This window comes from Cydia pomonella, chromosome 20 (assembly GCF_033807575.1).
Source record: "Cydia pomonella isolate Wapato2018A chromosome 20, ilCydPomo1, whole genome shotgun sequence".
Lineage (NCBI taxonomy): Eukaryota > Metazoa > Arthropoda > Insecta > Lepidoptera > Tortricidae > Cydia > Cydia pomonella.
In genome coordinates this window covers 8507752-8524226 of record NC_084722.1, presented here as the reverse complement: position 1 = coordinate 8524226, position 16475 = coordinate 8507752, and the positions used below count along the sequence as shown (strand labels likewise).

Genomic DNA, 16475 nt, shown 5'->3' with positions numbered 1-16475 from the left:
CCCATAAAACTCGACAATGAGTTTGACTGTGGGATCATGTCCGTCCGTCCGTCCGGGTATATCTTTAAACTACATTATAAAGAGAGGTAAGGGCACTGTGAATGTCATCTCGCTTTGTGTGGTAGGGAACAGCACAGGGGATTTCATTACAGATCTAGAGCAGAGCCCAATTGGGGAATTACCTCCACCTTACAGAAAACAGCAGCCAAATAACACTAGACCCTACTCATAGTGCTGTGTTCCGGCCGGTAAGTAAGGTTGCCTGAGCTCAACGAGGGTGCGGAGTGTTAGGGTCTTCAACGCGCACGTAATTCCTCTGGAGTTGCAGGCTGACACAGGCTACGGAGACTACCATCAGGCGGGCCGTATGCTTGTTTGCCACCGACGTAGTATAAAAAAAAATACAGTTTATACAGTTTATAGATATCATTTATATTAGCTAGTTACGGAAATATTTTATTAACAAAGTTTTAAATATTGTTTTATTTTTCAAATATCAAATATCGTAAACGATGTGCTGATATTTCGTGAAATGGAAAACGATCCTTGCAAGAGTCATCGGTCCAACATCGCTTCCGATCGCAAGACGTCCAGCGGCAGGATGAATGTAATAAGCCCTTTAATCAGATTGGGTGAAAATTGTCCCGTCTAGTGACCTTTATATTTAAACTATTTAAACAACGACATTTTACTTTGGTAACACCAATCTGTCAGGATTAAAACAAATACAATTTTAATATATTGATAGCATGTTGTTTACGAGATGACGATTCGATTTGATTGGATTTATTTTGATTTTTTGTGTTCGGGCTGACTAGTTTTGGAATAATTGTTACCAGTGGAATTTCCGTGTATCTCATTACTGTTGTCTAATTATAGTGTGGTAGTATACTATCCATCGTAATATACTATACTATCGTAGTTTACTGGATTCTGGCAAGTAATTAGCTGTAAATATGGAAGATGTTGATCCATCTGATAGGGGGGAATGTCGGTCGATGTACAGTTATATTATTGGCTGGGCTGAGCCCCCCGACCAGATATGAAATTATTAAATTTGTCACAATAAAAAAAATTGAGTTCTTTTCACCTTTTTACAAAACATTTAATATATCCGAAACCATAAGGTACCTTTTTCCCGTGGGATATCACAAAATCTTGCGAATGTGAGTGAGTTTTAGACCTATGTTCGTGATTTTTTTCTATCGGTGGAAGGTCAAAAAATCAGAATTCGAATCGCTAAAGTCCCTTGAGAAAGGCCAAGATTCAAGATTGCTTTTCATTTTTTTAGGCATTTGTATTATAATCCAAAAAATCTTGAATTTTTAAAAGATTCAGCTTCCTGAACTTACTTACTTCCTGAACTGTATTAGCTCCTACATACTTAGTGTTCAAACTAGTTATTAGTTTAATGTAGTTAGTGATAATTTGTATTTCCTTGCAGATTGATCAGATACTCCACTGTACACTGTCTATAACTGTAATATGAAATGATTCATATACATACTAGCCGTGTCATATCCAACCTCAACATTGGCAGAATCATCAACACCTTGATGGAGCCATAACATGGAAAATTGAATTTGATTTTGCAGTGCAATTTCTCCCTTGATTTTCGTTTGACATTGTTTAGATAATGAAAAAAGTTAATAATGATATCAATAATTTTGTGCCATCGCTTTTAAATCCCAGGACTATAAATAAAGAAAATTTCTCATTGACTCAGGTAACTACACTGGTAACTAAGCCTATGATCTTTTTAATTTTCGCGAAACATTAACTTACCATGAACTTTCCCATTTTCCATTTCAGAATTCCGTAGTCAGTCGTTGCTCACTGTCCTTAAAAAGAAATGTTGGCTTAGCTAAGAGGGATACTAATCAGGTGAGTTTTCTTCTCAACTATATTCCAGCAAACAAGTGTCAGTAACAATAAAAAAAAATTCATATATATGGAACTCTTCTAAAAACTTACCAAACCACTAGATGTAGGAGTCATGAAATTCAATTTAAAATCTCAAGGTTGTTTCTTGCTGGCAAATATTGACTCGTAGAATTTTAGAAACCGATTAACACTTGCTCATATCTTGCTACGGCAATTTGTTAAATTTACAAGCATACTTGCATCAGGCCGGAATCAACCCGATGCCCCAGCCAACGTGTCAAGACTGACTACTGACCTGATGTTTATTGCATAGGTGCAGTGATTTGAGCACACCATCTAGTACAGTGTGGAATTATACACTAAAATCTGCCATCAGTCAAATAATAGCATAAAATATGAAACCTCCACTGTTGAATCCTTTTGGTTCATGTCAAAGAAGCAATAGAAAGGAGTGGAGGAGGACCAGTTAGTATGATGGAACCCAAGAAATATTACAACAGCACAGAAACGACCGAGGACCCGATGGCGTGACGAGCTGGCTGACTTCGCGGGATTAACATGGAACAGACAGGCTACTGACAAACGGAATTAGAATAAGATGGGGGAGGCCTTTGCCCAACAATGGGATTCTATGTAACGCGAAATAACAATTCTAGATTTCTTCCATAGAGCCTTGGAATCATCTTGGAATGTTCGAAAATTCAATCTAAATTTACTATGGAAACCTTACAACTTGTAAAGCCAGTAATAGTCCATGGCCTCCAGTTATTGGCATGTCCGATTTCGATGTAACATTCTACACTGTGCTATCAGGTGGTTAATAGTATATGCTGGTTTGCCACTAACATAGTATAACAAAATATTATTAGTAAACTTGCATGTGAATCACATTAGATTTCTTTTTACCAGACTGTTCCTGCAAAGAAAAGGTTGTTCAGCCAAGACAGAAATCAATGCAACACCCAAAATTCTTCACTTTGTGTAAAATCTATTAGTACTCTAGTAGATTTTGACTTATCCGGATTTGAAGAAGACAAAGAGAAAAGCAACCATGTAAAGCCTATATTTAAGAACCTTGCCACTAAGCAGCTTTCTTTTTTCAACAATAGTGATTTAGCCAATGCCAGCACTGTACATCTATTGTCAGATGATCTACAAAGTCTACAAACACCAAAACACAGGAATGTCACAAATTGGGATCTAAGGAATGAAGTTCTAACAAGTCCTGGAACTAATAAACTGGCACAGGAGCAATGCAGCCTTGGTTCCTCAATCTTAGAATACTTACAACCCATTTCAGACTCGAATCAAGTCAGGAACATAGAAATTCAAAATGTAGTCTATAATCATTCTTTGATAAGTGGTTCTTCTGCCAATGAACTATACCAATGTGAAGAAACAATTCTTCACGATTTAAACGAAGAATCTCATGTCTCAATCTCATTTGGTATAGAAGACTGTGAATTCGTCGATCTGACCACGAAAAACTCTAATATTAAGAAAGTATCTATTACGCATAAGGATAAAAATGTTAATTTAGATTGTGAGATAGTGGAATGCACTCCTCTTTCTACTGAGAGCGAGTACGACGAAAACATGAACGAAACAACTTTTCCAAAGAGGTCCGGCGTGGCTGTCAACCTAGAAATTAAAAAGAAAAAGCTGGCTACTGACACAGAAAACTCTAAAGTTCTTATTTTGAAAACAGATGCCATTGAGAAACTGTCGCACGTCATTGTTCAGCCGCAAAATTGTAAATTAGTGAAACGTCATTTGAATAATAGTAAATTTGGTAGAAGCAAAAATAATTTCGGTATTAGAAAGAATGGGAAGAGTGATAACTTGAAACAAAAGTCGATAACTTCGTTTTTCGCTAAAGACTCTAAAGAGGCAGCTAGTTATACCGCGCAAGATGTTGCGATAGTCGAGGATGTTGCTGTTGAAATGAGCAAGACCACGGGTGTGTCTGATTCCAAGTGCGGCCGGCCTTGCAGGTAATATCTTATAATACTATACCTTCTCTTGGTTGCCTACTTTACTTATTGATGACATGATAAATTATGAACCTTACTGCAATGTGATAAGGTCTATTGGTTAAGTATGTCTGTATGTACGAACTTTGTGTGAACGGCTGAATTATGCAGATAGTTTGCACTGCTGATGGGTTGTTGGATTTATTGTTGGGGGTTATTTATTTACTCATAAAATATAAAGGTTTTCGTAATTATACTCAATAATACAATTTAAACAGATTAAACTTTCCGATATTTCGATTCTTTTTCATCATTGACCGTTGAAAGAATACATATCGGATAGGTTGACACACATCGTTTGAGATTTTATCTAATAAAACAACAGCTATCGTATTGCGGATAAAATCGATAGTATAATCATTCTTGTTAGATCTGTATACAATCCGCACCCAAAACTTCGGGCCCTATTCATTATATTAGTTATAGTTTGACGACCGGTTTAGCCTAGTGGGTAGTGACCCTGCCTGTGACGCTGATGGTCCCGGGTTCAAATCCTGGTAAGGGCATTTATTCGTGTGACGTGCATGGGTGTTTTCTATGTATTTAAGTATTTATAAATATTTATATATTATATATATCGTTGTCTAAGTACCCTCAACACAAGCCTTATTGAGCTTACTGTGGGACTTAGTCAATTTGTGTAATAATGTCCTATAATATTTGTAGTCAATAGTAACAGCAGGTATGTCTCTGAATTCAGACCAGAGTGGAAAGGCGAACCATCCCCACGATGCCGTGTGGCCTCCGCTCCGAAACACAACGACGGTCGGTCCCGGGGCAAAGCGAACAGCGCTCGGTCCAACTCGCCCTTCAAGCATTTGGAACCGTTCACCCTTTCAGCCAAGACGAAGTCTAACAGGACCTTTGGCTCGGGGAAGGCTATTCCGCATTATAAGATCGTGGCAGGTAAGTTTATTTTATAGGTACATTGGACCATTTGGACCACAATTTCAACTGATGGTTAGTGATACTATTATTAATGCAACGATAAAGGCCGTGGCAGGTTTAGGGTACACCTTGTGCCTTAATAGCTTTTCGGCCTTTTTTCTGATGATGTATACTAAATGTCAGCATTTGCCTCTTCTTATTTTTGAATAATAAATGAATAAATACATATGTCAATATTTTTTTACTAATAATATCCCTTTTAATGGGCTTTAACATATATTTAATTCAAGCTCTTAACAATGGTGCATCATGACGAAATTATTAAAAAAAAAACAAGTGCTTAGTTTAACAGTTTTAACTGCAACAAAATTGTGTTCACGAATAATAATGTATTTGGTTATAGTTTGTTCGTTTTTCTAAGCTCAAGTACGCCATAGTAAATGTATGGCGACAGGCTATACATAGCAAGCGGGAATCGCTGGTGATCCAGCAGTACGTGCTACTTGTCGTGGTTTCGAAACGGCTCGTCCTAATAAGTTTCTTAGGAGTCGTGAGCAAAATATCATTTTATTTCACCAATTGTTTTCAGTGAATGAAAACATTGTTGGAATCCGGATTAATCTTTTAAGGTCCAGTTTCCCTTCAGGGTCGAAATGTCAAACGGCAGTCACTTTAATAAAAATAAATTCTTGATTAATATATCTTGGTTGCTATAAGTGAGAGTGGGAGGGACTTTAACGAGACTCATATTTCTCTTTTTTTTGCAGGCACACATTTCGCCGTGGACGCCTTTTCATACGGAGACATACCTAGCGTGAAGCATTATTTCTTGACGCACTTCCATTCCGATCATTACTCTGGGCTTAAGAAAAATTTCAGTAAATTATTGTATTGCTCCAAAATCACAGGTAAATATTATTTATCTGATGGATTTTATGGAATATTGAGTAACCATTTAAAGTTGAGAGAAGTAGCTAAACGAATTTTTTTACTAACGGCTTGAACGCTTAAAAGCCTCGTAAATAACCGTGAACTTTTATTTAATTTATTATTTATTTATTTAATATTAATTTAGTACATATTTCGTTACATATTTTGTCGTAACACGTCAAATCTTACTGTTCCGTTACAGGTGATTTATGCGTATCCCGATTAGGAGTGAATCCGAAATGCATCCACGTTCTCAACTTAGAGGAGACGACAAGGATCGAGGGGGTCGATGTCACCGCTGTCGACGCGAACCAGTTAGTCAATGCTTTTTTTCTCTTTATTTAGAAACACACAGTCTCTATAGTAATAAATTATTACAATATAGGGTAATCAGACTTATAGACTTAGTTTCCTACTGTCAATACTGGAAACAGTGTGTGCGTCACCCTTTTTCTATAAGTACAGAAAAGTATCTACTTGTTCTGGAGAATCTCTTAGCTTAGCGTTTATTCCGGTTGCGTCCTCAACCACTGGACCTAAAACACCCTTCGATACTCCTCCACTTCGCTCGGTCTTCAGCATCTGCTTTGGTCCAGGCGGAGGCGGCATAGCCAATTATTTGTTACCCACGTTATTTGTCAATTTTCGCAAGACTTAATTGGCTGAATTTGTAAATTTTATCTCCCTTGACATTTTATATATTCTAAATATTGTAATTGACTGAATTTGTAAATTTTATTTTTTATTTTCCTGACATCTATTTTTCTAGTGTGTAAGCGAATTGGCGTAGTACTGTAAGCTTGCACTGTGTTAAATAAATAAATATAAAGACGTGGCCGTACCAGCGTTGAGATGCTCTTGTAGATTATCTGTTACGACGAACATAAAGGTTGCCGCGAATGCGAGAGTTTCTAATGCGACTTGTACTCAAAGATAAAAGCTTGTACCTACAATCTTCTCCTCTTCTTCTTTCCCTGTTCCCTTTATTTGGGGTCGGGTTTCCTCACTCTTCTGCGCCAAGTCAAGTTACTCTGTTTTGGGTTGTCTCTTGTGACATCTGGGATCGATTGAGGTCTCTTTCTATGTTTGACCACCAGGTCAACGGACGGCGGCCTACAATCTTGTACAATCGCCATCAGATATATCGGAGCGGCCGAGGTGCTCAAAAGTATCTGTACACGCACTCTAATACCTTGACAATAGAGGCGTGTTCAAATATTTGTGACCACGTCGGCCGCTTCTATATATCTGATGGAAACTGTACCAAAAAACATTAATCACTGTTCCTCTCGTAGTTGTCCCGGCGCGGTCATGCTGTTCTTCTGCTTGCCGAACGGGAAGACCATCCTCCACACAGGAGACTTCAGAGCATCACCGGCTATGGAATCTTATCCCGTGTTCTGGAACAGCGACGTTCACACCATCTACCTCGACACTACGTGAGTCACACTTATACGCGAATATGTGTTAAGTAAACACCATATTGTTGGTACCCCACCAATGGTGGACATCTTCTATGACAGTGTTATCTTTCGTATAAAATAAAATCAGACTGGTATCTAGTGTTAACTTTTAATGTGCCGCGATTTTTTTTCTTCAAATGATTTCCTGGTACTCGGATCCAATTTTTTCGCCTTAAACACTAAGCTTGTACTCTTATACCTTTAAACGAGCAATTCTTGTATATATATATATATATATATATATATATATATATATATATATATACATATTTCTGTGATCTCGGAAACGGCTCTAACGATTTCGCTGAAATTTGGTATATGGGGGTTTTTGGGGGTATACAATCTATCTAGATTAGTCTTATGTTTGGGAAAACGCGTGTTTTCGAGTTTTCATGCGTTTTTCTTTCGACGCAGAATATGGTCGCTAATTTCGTAGTGTCGGTCACTGTCTGTCTGGTCCAGCGGGTTAAGACGCGGACTGCTAAACGAGTGTTCCGAGTTCGAATCTCGCCCGGTGACTAACTTTTGTTTTTTTTATATGTTCAAGTTTATATATTTTTTTTTAGTTTTTATTGTTTTAGACAAGTTTAATTTAGTAAAAAAATGTAGTTAAGATTATCACCTATACACCACCATATTACACCATATTGTTGGTACCCCACCAATGGTGGACATCTTCTATGACAGTGTTATCTTTCGTATAAAATAAGATCAGACTGGTATCTACTTTTGAGTGTTAACTTTTAATGTGCCGCGATTTTTTTTCTTCAAATGATTTCCTGGTACTCGGATCCAATTTTTTCGCCTTAAACACTAAGCTGTTAAACAAAAAAACCGGAAAGACAAGTGCGAGTTGGAGTCGCCCACTGAGGGTGCCGTACTTGTTAGTATTAGTTTTTATAGTGACAACAGAAATAATACTACATCTGTGAAAATTTCAACTGTCTCACTATCACGGTTTATCAGATTCATCCTGGTGATGGACGGACAGACAGACAGACAGCCAGACAGGCGGACGGACAGCGGAGTCTTAGTAATAGGGTCCCGTTTTACCCTTTGGGTACGGAACCCTAAAAAGCATTGTTTCTTATGTGCACCGCGGTGGTTACCGAATTTCTAATTAGCGATCATGATCATGATCCTTATGCCCGTTTAGGCAATTTTAGCGTTCCCATTATATGGTTCAAATTCAGGTAACAGTATTCGGAGATTACACGTTTTGGTAATGTAGGACGACAGGTAAGAATATTTGGAGATAACAAAAAGCTGTTACATAAATTTGAGCCCTATATGTAGGTCGCTAAAATTGCCTTTTAAACGGACTTGATCCTTCTCACTAATAAAAAATTCGGTAGCCACTGCGGTGCACGAAAGAAAGCCTTTTGTTTAACAGCTTAGGATTTGGGCGAAAAAATTATTTCAGATAATTCTTAGTATAATCATTGGGTTTCATGTCAAATCTGAAATGATGGTAGTATCTAAACGGGTGAAGTTTTCAAATTAAACGCAGTTCCCTTATTCTGCTTATTGTATAAGATAAAAAGAGACAAGCCTCGCTGGAAAACGTAGTTCACTTAGATAATAACGCTTGGAGAGTACACACACACACACACACACACACACACACACACACACACACACACACACACACACACACACACACACACACACACACACACACGCACGCACGCACGCACGCACGCACGCACGCACACGGTAACTCACTATGTCCTACTCACTATTGCTTACTTGATTTTTACAGTTACTGCAACCCCCGCTACGACTTTCCGACGCAAGAGCAAAGTCTAGAGATGGCGCTGTCTTTGCTGCGGACGAAGAAAACAGCACTGGAGAAAGTCGGCAAGAAGTTCTCTTCCGTCCTTATCGTCTGCGGCACTTATACTATAGGTAAGGTTGTCCTATTAACCTAACTATCAGGGTCAGTCTCGAAATGAGTTATATTAAGCTGGCAATATTTATTACATCTAGGTAAAAAATTTACAGCATGAATTTTGCGACTAGTTATGTTTTCACGAGATTAAATTTGATGTGAGTTGTTAGTCAACTTTTAGAACTCCATAATGAAGGTGTATGCGAGTTTCTAGTTATATATCATTCCCCTTATTTTACTGGGTTATATTTTATATTTTGATGATGTGATATATTAACAAACGTATATACAGTAGGCACTCGGCAGCTGACTGTATTTCAAATTGGTACAGTGATCACGTTGATATTATGATAGAAGTAGGTACATAAAGTCACTAATATAAATAATTGTTTTTTACAGGTAAAGAGAAGTTTTTTCTCGGCATGGCACGTCGCGTCGGCTGCTCTGTGTGGGCTTGCCCCGAAAAGGATAAGGTAAGTCAACGCTTACTTATTTTTCCTTCTGTAAAACGGTCTTATTTCTATCTATTGCGAAATTCACTGTCTTATTTCTACCTAATTGTAAAATTCACTGGTTTATTTCTATGTAATTGTTAAAATTCATTGTCTTATTTCTATCTTATTGCGAACTTCCCCTTGAATGGAAAGGCATGGTTGATGATGACGACTGTATCTATTGATTTTGTATTAACAAACTCAGACTTATGTATGACGTCCGAAGTGTCAGAAACGTTGTTTAAATCACCTTCAAGTCTATTTGACTTGTCACCTTGTGGTTGACGGATAGCAAAGGGAATTTGAAATAGAGGTGGACTGTCAAAGAAAACTTTGTAGCCACAGTAAGTTTACTGCCATCTTTCGACACTCAATTAAAACTTTTAGAACGCCATTTGACTTTGATCCTTATTCTTTCACTGATATGTGTTAAATTTGTTAAATATCAAAAAGTGGCGCCATCTAATAGATCAAAGGCTATACAACTTTTGGCCTACGCCCGATAAGATGACGCCACTTTTTGATATTTAACATATATCATCAGTGAAAGAAAAAGGATCAAAGTCAAATGGCGTTCTAAAAGTTTTAATCATGTGTCAAAAGATGGCAATAAATTTACTGTGGCTATAAAATATTCTTTGACAATCCACCTCTATTTCAAATTCTCTTTGCTGATATATAATACCTTAAAGCTTTAAGTCCGTCTTTTATACTTTATTTGTAAAAACATATTAAAATAAATAATGAATAAAACTTATGATATTTTCATGTAGGTACTTCAAACGGTGGAGGGGCGTAGTTTCTGCACCTCGCCGCCGCACTCGTGTCAACTGCACGCTGTTCCGATGAGAGATCTCAGTCACGAGGTACACGTTATAATATATGTGAAGCCAATGATCTTGGGTTCAAATCCCGGTAAGGGCATTTATTTCTTTGTGTGATGAGCACAGATATTTGTACCTGAGTCTTGGGTGTTTTTACATTATGGCTTATTTCAGCTTTTAACCTTTGAACGCTTTACGCTTTGCTTTACTTACGAGCTAAAGAAACCTTTGAGAAAGAAAACATTGTAGCCACAGTAAATTTACTGCCACCTTTCGAGACATGATTTAAACTTTTAGACCGCCATTTGACTTCGATCCTTATTCTTTCACTACTCTGAGTCGTAGTACTCAGATTTATTTTATTTGCTTTTATTTAATTGCGTGTTCTAGAAACTGAAGAGCTACTTGGAGAGTCTGAACGGCGCGTTCACCGAGGTGGTAGCCTTTAAGCCGAGCGGGTGGGAGAACGGGAAAAATACTACAGTGGAGAAGGACATGGTCACCATACATGGTAACATTCACACTAAAGACAAAGCACACCGGCTGCGTTGTGCCGTGCACGCACACGTCACGCAAGCGGTGTGCCGTCTCTCATAAGGATCTGTATATTACAACGCGCACGGGCACGTCTACGCACACGCACCCGGTGTGCACAGGCCTTAATAGAAAGTGAACGAACCCGCGCGGAATTGCGTTTTCATACAAATGTAGTCTTCATTTGTTCTCTGGATATTAACATTAATGAAAATATTTGGACACAATTTGTTATTTATCAACCACAGCTATGCCCCTACGTTTTAATTTATTCTAATTTTTAATTATTATAAGAGTAATGAGCATTTAGAAATAGGTATGAAATGTTTTTCGCTCCTAATTTTTACAATAGATCTACCCCCTTATTCATAAACATATGCTAAAGTTGACAAGCCGGTAACAATCATTTGTCCCTTTCCATCATACCAATACGTCGGAAAGGGACAAACGATTATTAGCGGCTTGTCAACTTTAGCACACGTAATAAGGGGGTTAGATTTTAGATAAATACTCTAATATGTAAAGCCTTTTCTAAGCTAAATTGTGGGGATATTGTTTGTATTTCTTAATGGGAATATTGTCTATTTGATCGACTTTGGTGTTTTCGTATTACATTAAAAAAAGTATCATCGTCGAGAGCGCTTATCAGCATCTAGATCCTTCATGAATAAAAAAGACGCATGATGTAGTTACTAATCATTGATCCCTGACGAATTTGAATGCCGGCAAGACCATCATAAAGCTCTCAGCCGCAAAGGAAGTTCTTTCACTCATCGCCTAACTTTACTACCCTACTAGTTTTAGGGCCTGTTTCACAATGTCCAAGTAAAGTCCTGGATAAGCTACTTGCCACTTATCTGACGAATAGTCATCGTTGGCCTTTCACAATCTTTCAAATAAGCTTAACTGGTAGATAAAGTATTAGTTTTGTATAAAGATTTATCTGGCAGATGATTTATTTGTTAATTAGCTATCCGATAATTTACTTGGACATTGTGAAATAGGCCCTAAGATAAGACATGTTATATTCTTAGCCGCGAGAAGAGGTCTCACGCGATATCTAAAAGCTTCATTTTACTTCCCAGGCATTCCATACAGCGAGCATTCCAGCTTCTCCGAGCTGATCCGCTTCGTGAAGTTCCTAAAGCCGAAGCAGGTCGTGCCCACCGTCGATATCTCCGGCGGCGTCAAAGCTGTGCAGGTGAGAATTTTACCGAAAATTATCACTTCCCAAATAATTTTCAATAATTTCATTTCACTGAATCAACTGGCATATCAACGTTATCCTTCGCAAATGATTATTTAGCATACTAACCAAGTCTTGGTTCTAATATGCCAGATACTAAAATGACAGTCAATTGTGCTATTTAGTTCGACGGTATCGTTTTAGTAGGTATTGGCGTAGGACAATCGAAATGTAATTTTAATATCACTACACTTTATAGAAGAAAGTCCACCGCCGCGTCTGTCTGTTTGTATTTTCGCGATAAACTCTAAAACTACTGAACGGAATTCTTGAGGAAGGTTTAGCTGTGTAATTAATAAAGTTTTTGTGTAACACCTGGAAAGCGGTTACACAAAACTGGTTGGGCGGGTCGCTAGTATGAGATATAACAAAGCTTAACCTATGCCAAATGTTAGTACGAAAGGAAAGCAGGATTAACGTAGTTATGTATTTTTTTTTCATTTATATTAAGCGGAAAGGACGGTTGCTTCTCCATACAAACGAAGTCCCCATTTTCCTCTCTGGAACATTATAGAGAATATTTTTACATGATATTAACCATAGCGATAACCTTTACGATTTTTTTTATTGTGAAAATTAGGAGCGAAAAGCAGATTTCATACAAGTTTTTAAATGCTCCTAACTCTTATAATAATTAAACATTCGAATAATAGGTGTGATAATCAAATTTAAGGGCATAGCTGTGGTTGATATACAACAAAATGTGTCAAAATATGTTCAATAATGTTAATAACCAGACAGGAAAATGAGGACTACGTTTGTATATAAAGGCGATTTCGCACGGGTCCTTCACTTTCAAGTACTTAAAACACAGACTCACCCAAATACCGTACCTACTCGTAATGCTTAATTATAATTCCCAGAAGTACTTCCCCTGTCCCCTGGTGCACCACGACGACGCGCCCCAGCAGAGCAAGGTGACGGACTACTACAGCATAGAGCGCCGCCAGCAGGTGCCCGCCGGCACCTGACGCCCGGCGGGCCGGTCCGATCCGACTCCGGTACGATCCTAGCTTAAATCCCCGCATTGTTTTTTAATACCAACCTTTGGCAGACACCAAGGATTTGGCTTGAAGGACGGCCATAATTGTTAAAAAAAGGTTGTTGGGCATTTTATTCAAGCTGGATATCTCGTCTGAGATATTTCGTTGAGGCATGAAAAAACTTAAATGTGACATTATCTATGAAAGGGGACCTTATTGTCGATGGCGCTTCCGCCGCACTGCGTAGCGCGGCGTTGTTTATAATATGCGAGCGTCGTTGATAATAAGGTCCCTTTTCATAGATAATGTCACAAATGACGTCACGTTGGAATTGCCGTATTTGGCAAGTGAATATATTGAAAGTGGCTTGTAACTTTGATAGCATGTTGAGCATGATGCTAAAAGTATGAACTCATTCAAGCTATTAACACCTCAACGGAGTACCCTAGACGGTTTTGAGTGCAAATAATTTGTGAAATAATCTAACAATTTCGACTAATACGAAGCTGGGTTTAATTCTCGGGATTTGTTTTGTCTGTGACGTCAAATATTTAATCAAATAAGATGGATCGATAAAAAAGACCGAAAACGGATCGGACGCAGTGTGCAAGCGCTCCTGTTTCGACCAGAAATTCGATACAGTATTATTGTTATTCCATAAGCTGCCATGAGACTGTGATTTTTGATATCGTTTTTTAGTTTTAATCTTTTTTTTAACAGGGTTGTGTTCGGTTAGTAATAAAAATTGTTAAAATCTATTTGTTTGTTTATTTAATGTAATAATAATAACAGAAAATACATCAGTTAATTTAAGATATGACCCGAGACTAGTTGACTCTTTAACAAATCTATGTGATAAAATGGTAAAATTAAAATGATACTAACCTAACTAATCTAATCTATCTCATAACTCATGAACAGTGATCGGAACTATGGGAGTAAAACTTTAACAAAACTTGTTAAGCGGACATAAAATAGTGCATACAGCCCTAAAAATATTCATGTCCATAGGGATAGGAATAGTATAGTACTTACAGCCATAAAAATATCTACATTCATAGATATTCGAATATGTTTAAGGGTATAAGCACTCTTTACGTCCGCTTGATAAGTTTTGTTAGTTTTACTCCCATCACTGCTCATGAAACATGTGTGTTGGAGTGTAATGTTTTATGTAGTTCAATAGACCAACCGTTATTGGACTTTACATATGTATATTCATTTTTCTATAAATGTTGGGTCACAGTCAGAGCCCTTGCATGCCACCATAGCGTTCAGTACGTGATGGTACCACGCTATGAAGGCGCCCATAGTTTCGTTCTTCAGATTACTCAGCTCGTACGGATCGGCGTCCAAATCGTAGATTTCGATGAAATCCTGCAAATGTAATTTAAACCTTAATGATTATAAAATGCGGTGCATAATAGATAATTTGCTAACGTCTTCGTCTACGATAGCCGAAAACGGACATGAACTACGAATTATGGATAAACTACGGACAAAAATCGACAATACTTGCGGATTGGTACACACTTAGTGTTGGTAGGAACCTAGGAACTCTAAGCTCTACGCTAAAAAAACTTAAGTCTTAAGTCCCGAGTCGAGTCCTGTATTGAGTCTTTTAAGCGCAACACAAAATACTGTAACCTCCATATAAAGAGTTTTGTAGTTTTTATCAAAATACTAGTAGCAGTCAAGAAAATAAGCGTTATTGTTTGGTGTACCTACCAACTCATGAATTTTACATGAAGACAAAACATTTAGTTTTTTTTTTGTAACAAGTTGGAAAGAGCTCATATTTCGACTTATGAGTCTGAAAATCGGGACTCGAGTCAACCAACATGACTGCTCGTTCGCCTCCAGTTGGCCGCTACCTCCCGGCCCGCTTCCCTGCAACACCCCCTCTGACACCTTATCCACTCGGCTACCACACAGCTTTACAACTACTTTTATTACTTGTCCAGCGAATTGGCATCGCCATACTAAACCAAATCATAAACTAAAAAAAATACAGCGCGGTAATGCCACCAGCCTTCTGGGCACCCTACCATCGGACGACGAGCTAGCCCCCATTTTTTATTTGTAAATATATGTATTTAGATATGTTTCTTTACTTTAGTTATATTCTTCTTTGTATTTTATGCGTTTTCTTTTATTACTTAAATAGGCTCGATGACATTTTTTTTATTAATGGTATGAATCGTTCAGGTTCGGTTTTAGAATCAAATTTCTATATGGGACCCATTGCATTAAAGCAATACAAAAGTCAGAAATGATAGTCAAAGTCCAACAGTCGTACTTCACTCGCGAAACGCTCCCAACAAAACGATAAGCAAACGTGACGTCACGGTCACCAAGAGCCTATCTTGAAAAACATTAAAATTGCGATTTTATCGTTGAAATATTGCGTTTATGTATATATTTGATATACAATATGTTTTTGGATAAAATGTAAGGAATCGAATGGTACCCTTACTTTATTCCTTTTTGGAAATAAAAAACCTTTAATTTTGAAACTTTCAGGTCCTATATATTTTTATCATTTCCATATATTATTTTAATAACTACATTATTGCGATAAATTGCTCATTTGCTATCTATTTCACTAGATTTTGTTATAAAATTCAACATGTGTCATCATCCCTATTGTCGACATTAAGGTAGAAGTACTAGTGCTCGACGCTGCACTAGTACTCGACATGGGCACTTTATGTCAAAGTGACAAGGATTAAGTTCAAATACAGAAAAATCTTCGTTGTTCAAATTTAACCTATATTTCCATGAAATAAAGTGCCCATGTCGGTGACTAGTGCAGCGTCGAGCACTAGTACTTCTACCTTACTCTAATCTTCTCGCTTTAATTATACTCGTGACGTTATCATGTAACGGTCGCCGACGGCCAACTCTGAGCGAACTGGTACGAGTAGTATCCCGACTCCGCGTTCACAGCTTCGCGCCTGTTTCACGGCACTAACTGCGGAGGGCTCTCTGCTGACCACGGATAAGACTTATGTCGTTGCAATAAGGTCTTCGACTGGTAATTAACAATGTCGAAGTTGGTTCTTACCTTCGCGTCTCTGAATTCGCAATATTTGTCGTTGATATGTTTTCCGATGCGCCTTAAACACGAGTAGGTGTTGTTTCTCGAGTCCTGGCATTTGCAGTCGTACAATGGACGGCATTCCTGAAATTTATAGTAACTAAAATTAAATGTCTTGTCAAAAATGTCATTTTTGAATTATTATTTTTTTTGCCGACTACTTTTCTTTCAATAGGCAAGTAGTAAAGAGAATTTGAAATAGAGG

At 37.8% G+C, this 16475-nt stretch overlaps 2 protein-coding genes across 5 annotated transcripts in view; one reads left to right on the top strand and one right to left on the bottom strand.

Annotated features, from left to right (window-relative positions):
• Window positions 1-692: 692 nt before the first annotated feature.
• Window positions 693-13928, top strand: LOC133529273 (uncharacterized). 4 transcript variants are annotated; one of them, XM_061866971.1, is made up of 14 exons: window positions 693-883; window positions 1445-1726; window positions 1813-1884; window positions 2794-3878; window positions 4618-4823; window positions 5573-5713; window positions 5938-6049; window positions 7031-7174; window positions 8961-9106; window positions 9489-9562; window positions 10357-10449; window positions 10798-10918; window positions 12027-12142; window positions 13051-13928. In XM_061866971.1, exons 2-14 carry the CDS (start codon window positions 1637-1639, stop codon window positions 13156-13158), a joined length of 2508 nt encoding a protein of 835 aa, XP_061722955.1. In that variant the 5' UTR covers window positions 693-883; window positions 1445-1636; the 3' UTR covers window positions 13159-13928. The 4 variants fall into 4 exon arrangements, with proteins under 4 accessions (XP_061722955.1, XP_061722954.1, XP_061722953.1 ...); XM_061866970.1 differs by having other exon boundaries at window positions 693-940; XM_061866969.1 differs by having other exon boundaries at window positions 693-950.
• Window positions 13925-16475, bottom strand: part of LOC133529274 (N-acetylglucosamine-6-sulfatase-like) — a 15413-nt gene continuing 12862 nt past the window's right edge. The window contains exons 10-11 of the mRNA XM_061866972.1: window positions 16238-16354; window positions 13925-14547 (exon numbers count right to left, since the gene is read on the bottom strand). Of these exons, the coding sequence (XP_061722956.1) occupies window positions 14389-14547; window positions 16238-16354 (276 nt within the window). The 3' untranslated portion in view covers window positions 13925-14388. The remainder of the gene's footprint in view (window positions 14548-16237; window positions 16355-16475) is intronic.

Excerpts from the sequence above, each read along its gene's own strand:
- LOC133529273 (XM_061866971.1), top strand. The coding sequence starts at position 1,637 with ATGAAAAAAGTTAATAATGATATCAATAATTTTGTGCCATCGCTTTTA. Across the intron at positions 10,450-10,797 it reads TGAGAGATCTCAGTCACGAG|AAACTGAAGAGCTACTTGGA; the intron begins GTACACGTTATA and ends TGCGTGTTCTAG. Across the intron at positions 12,143-13,050 it reads GCGGCGTCAAAGCTGTGCAG|AAGTACTTCCCCTGTCCCCT; the intron begins GTGAGAATTTTA and ends TATAATTCCCAG.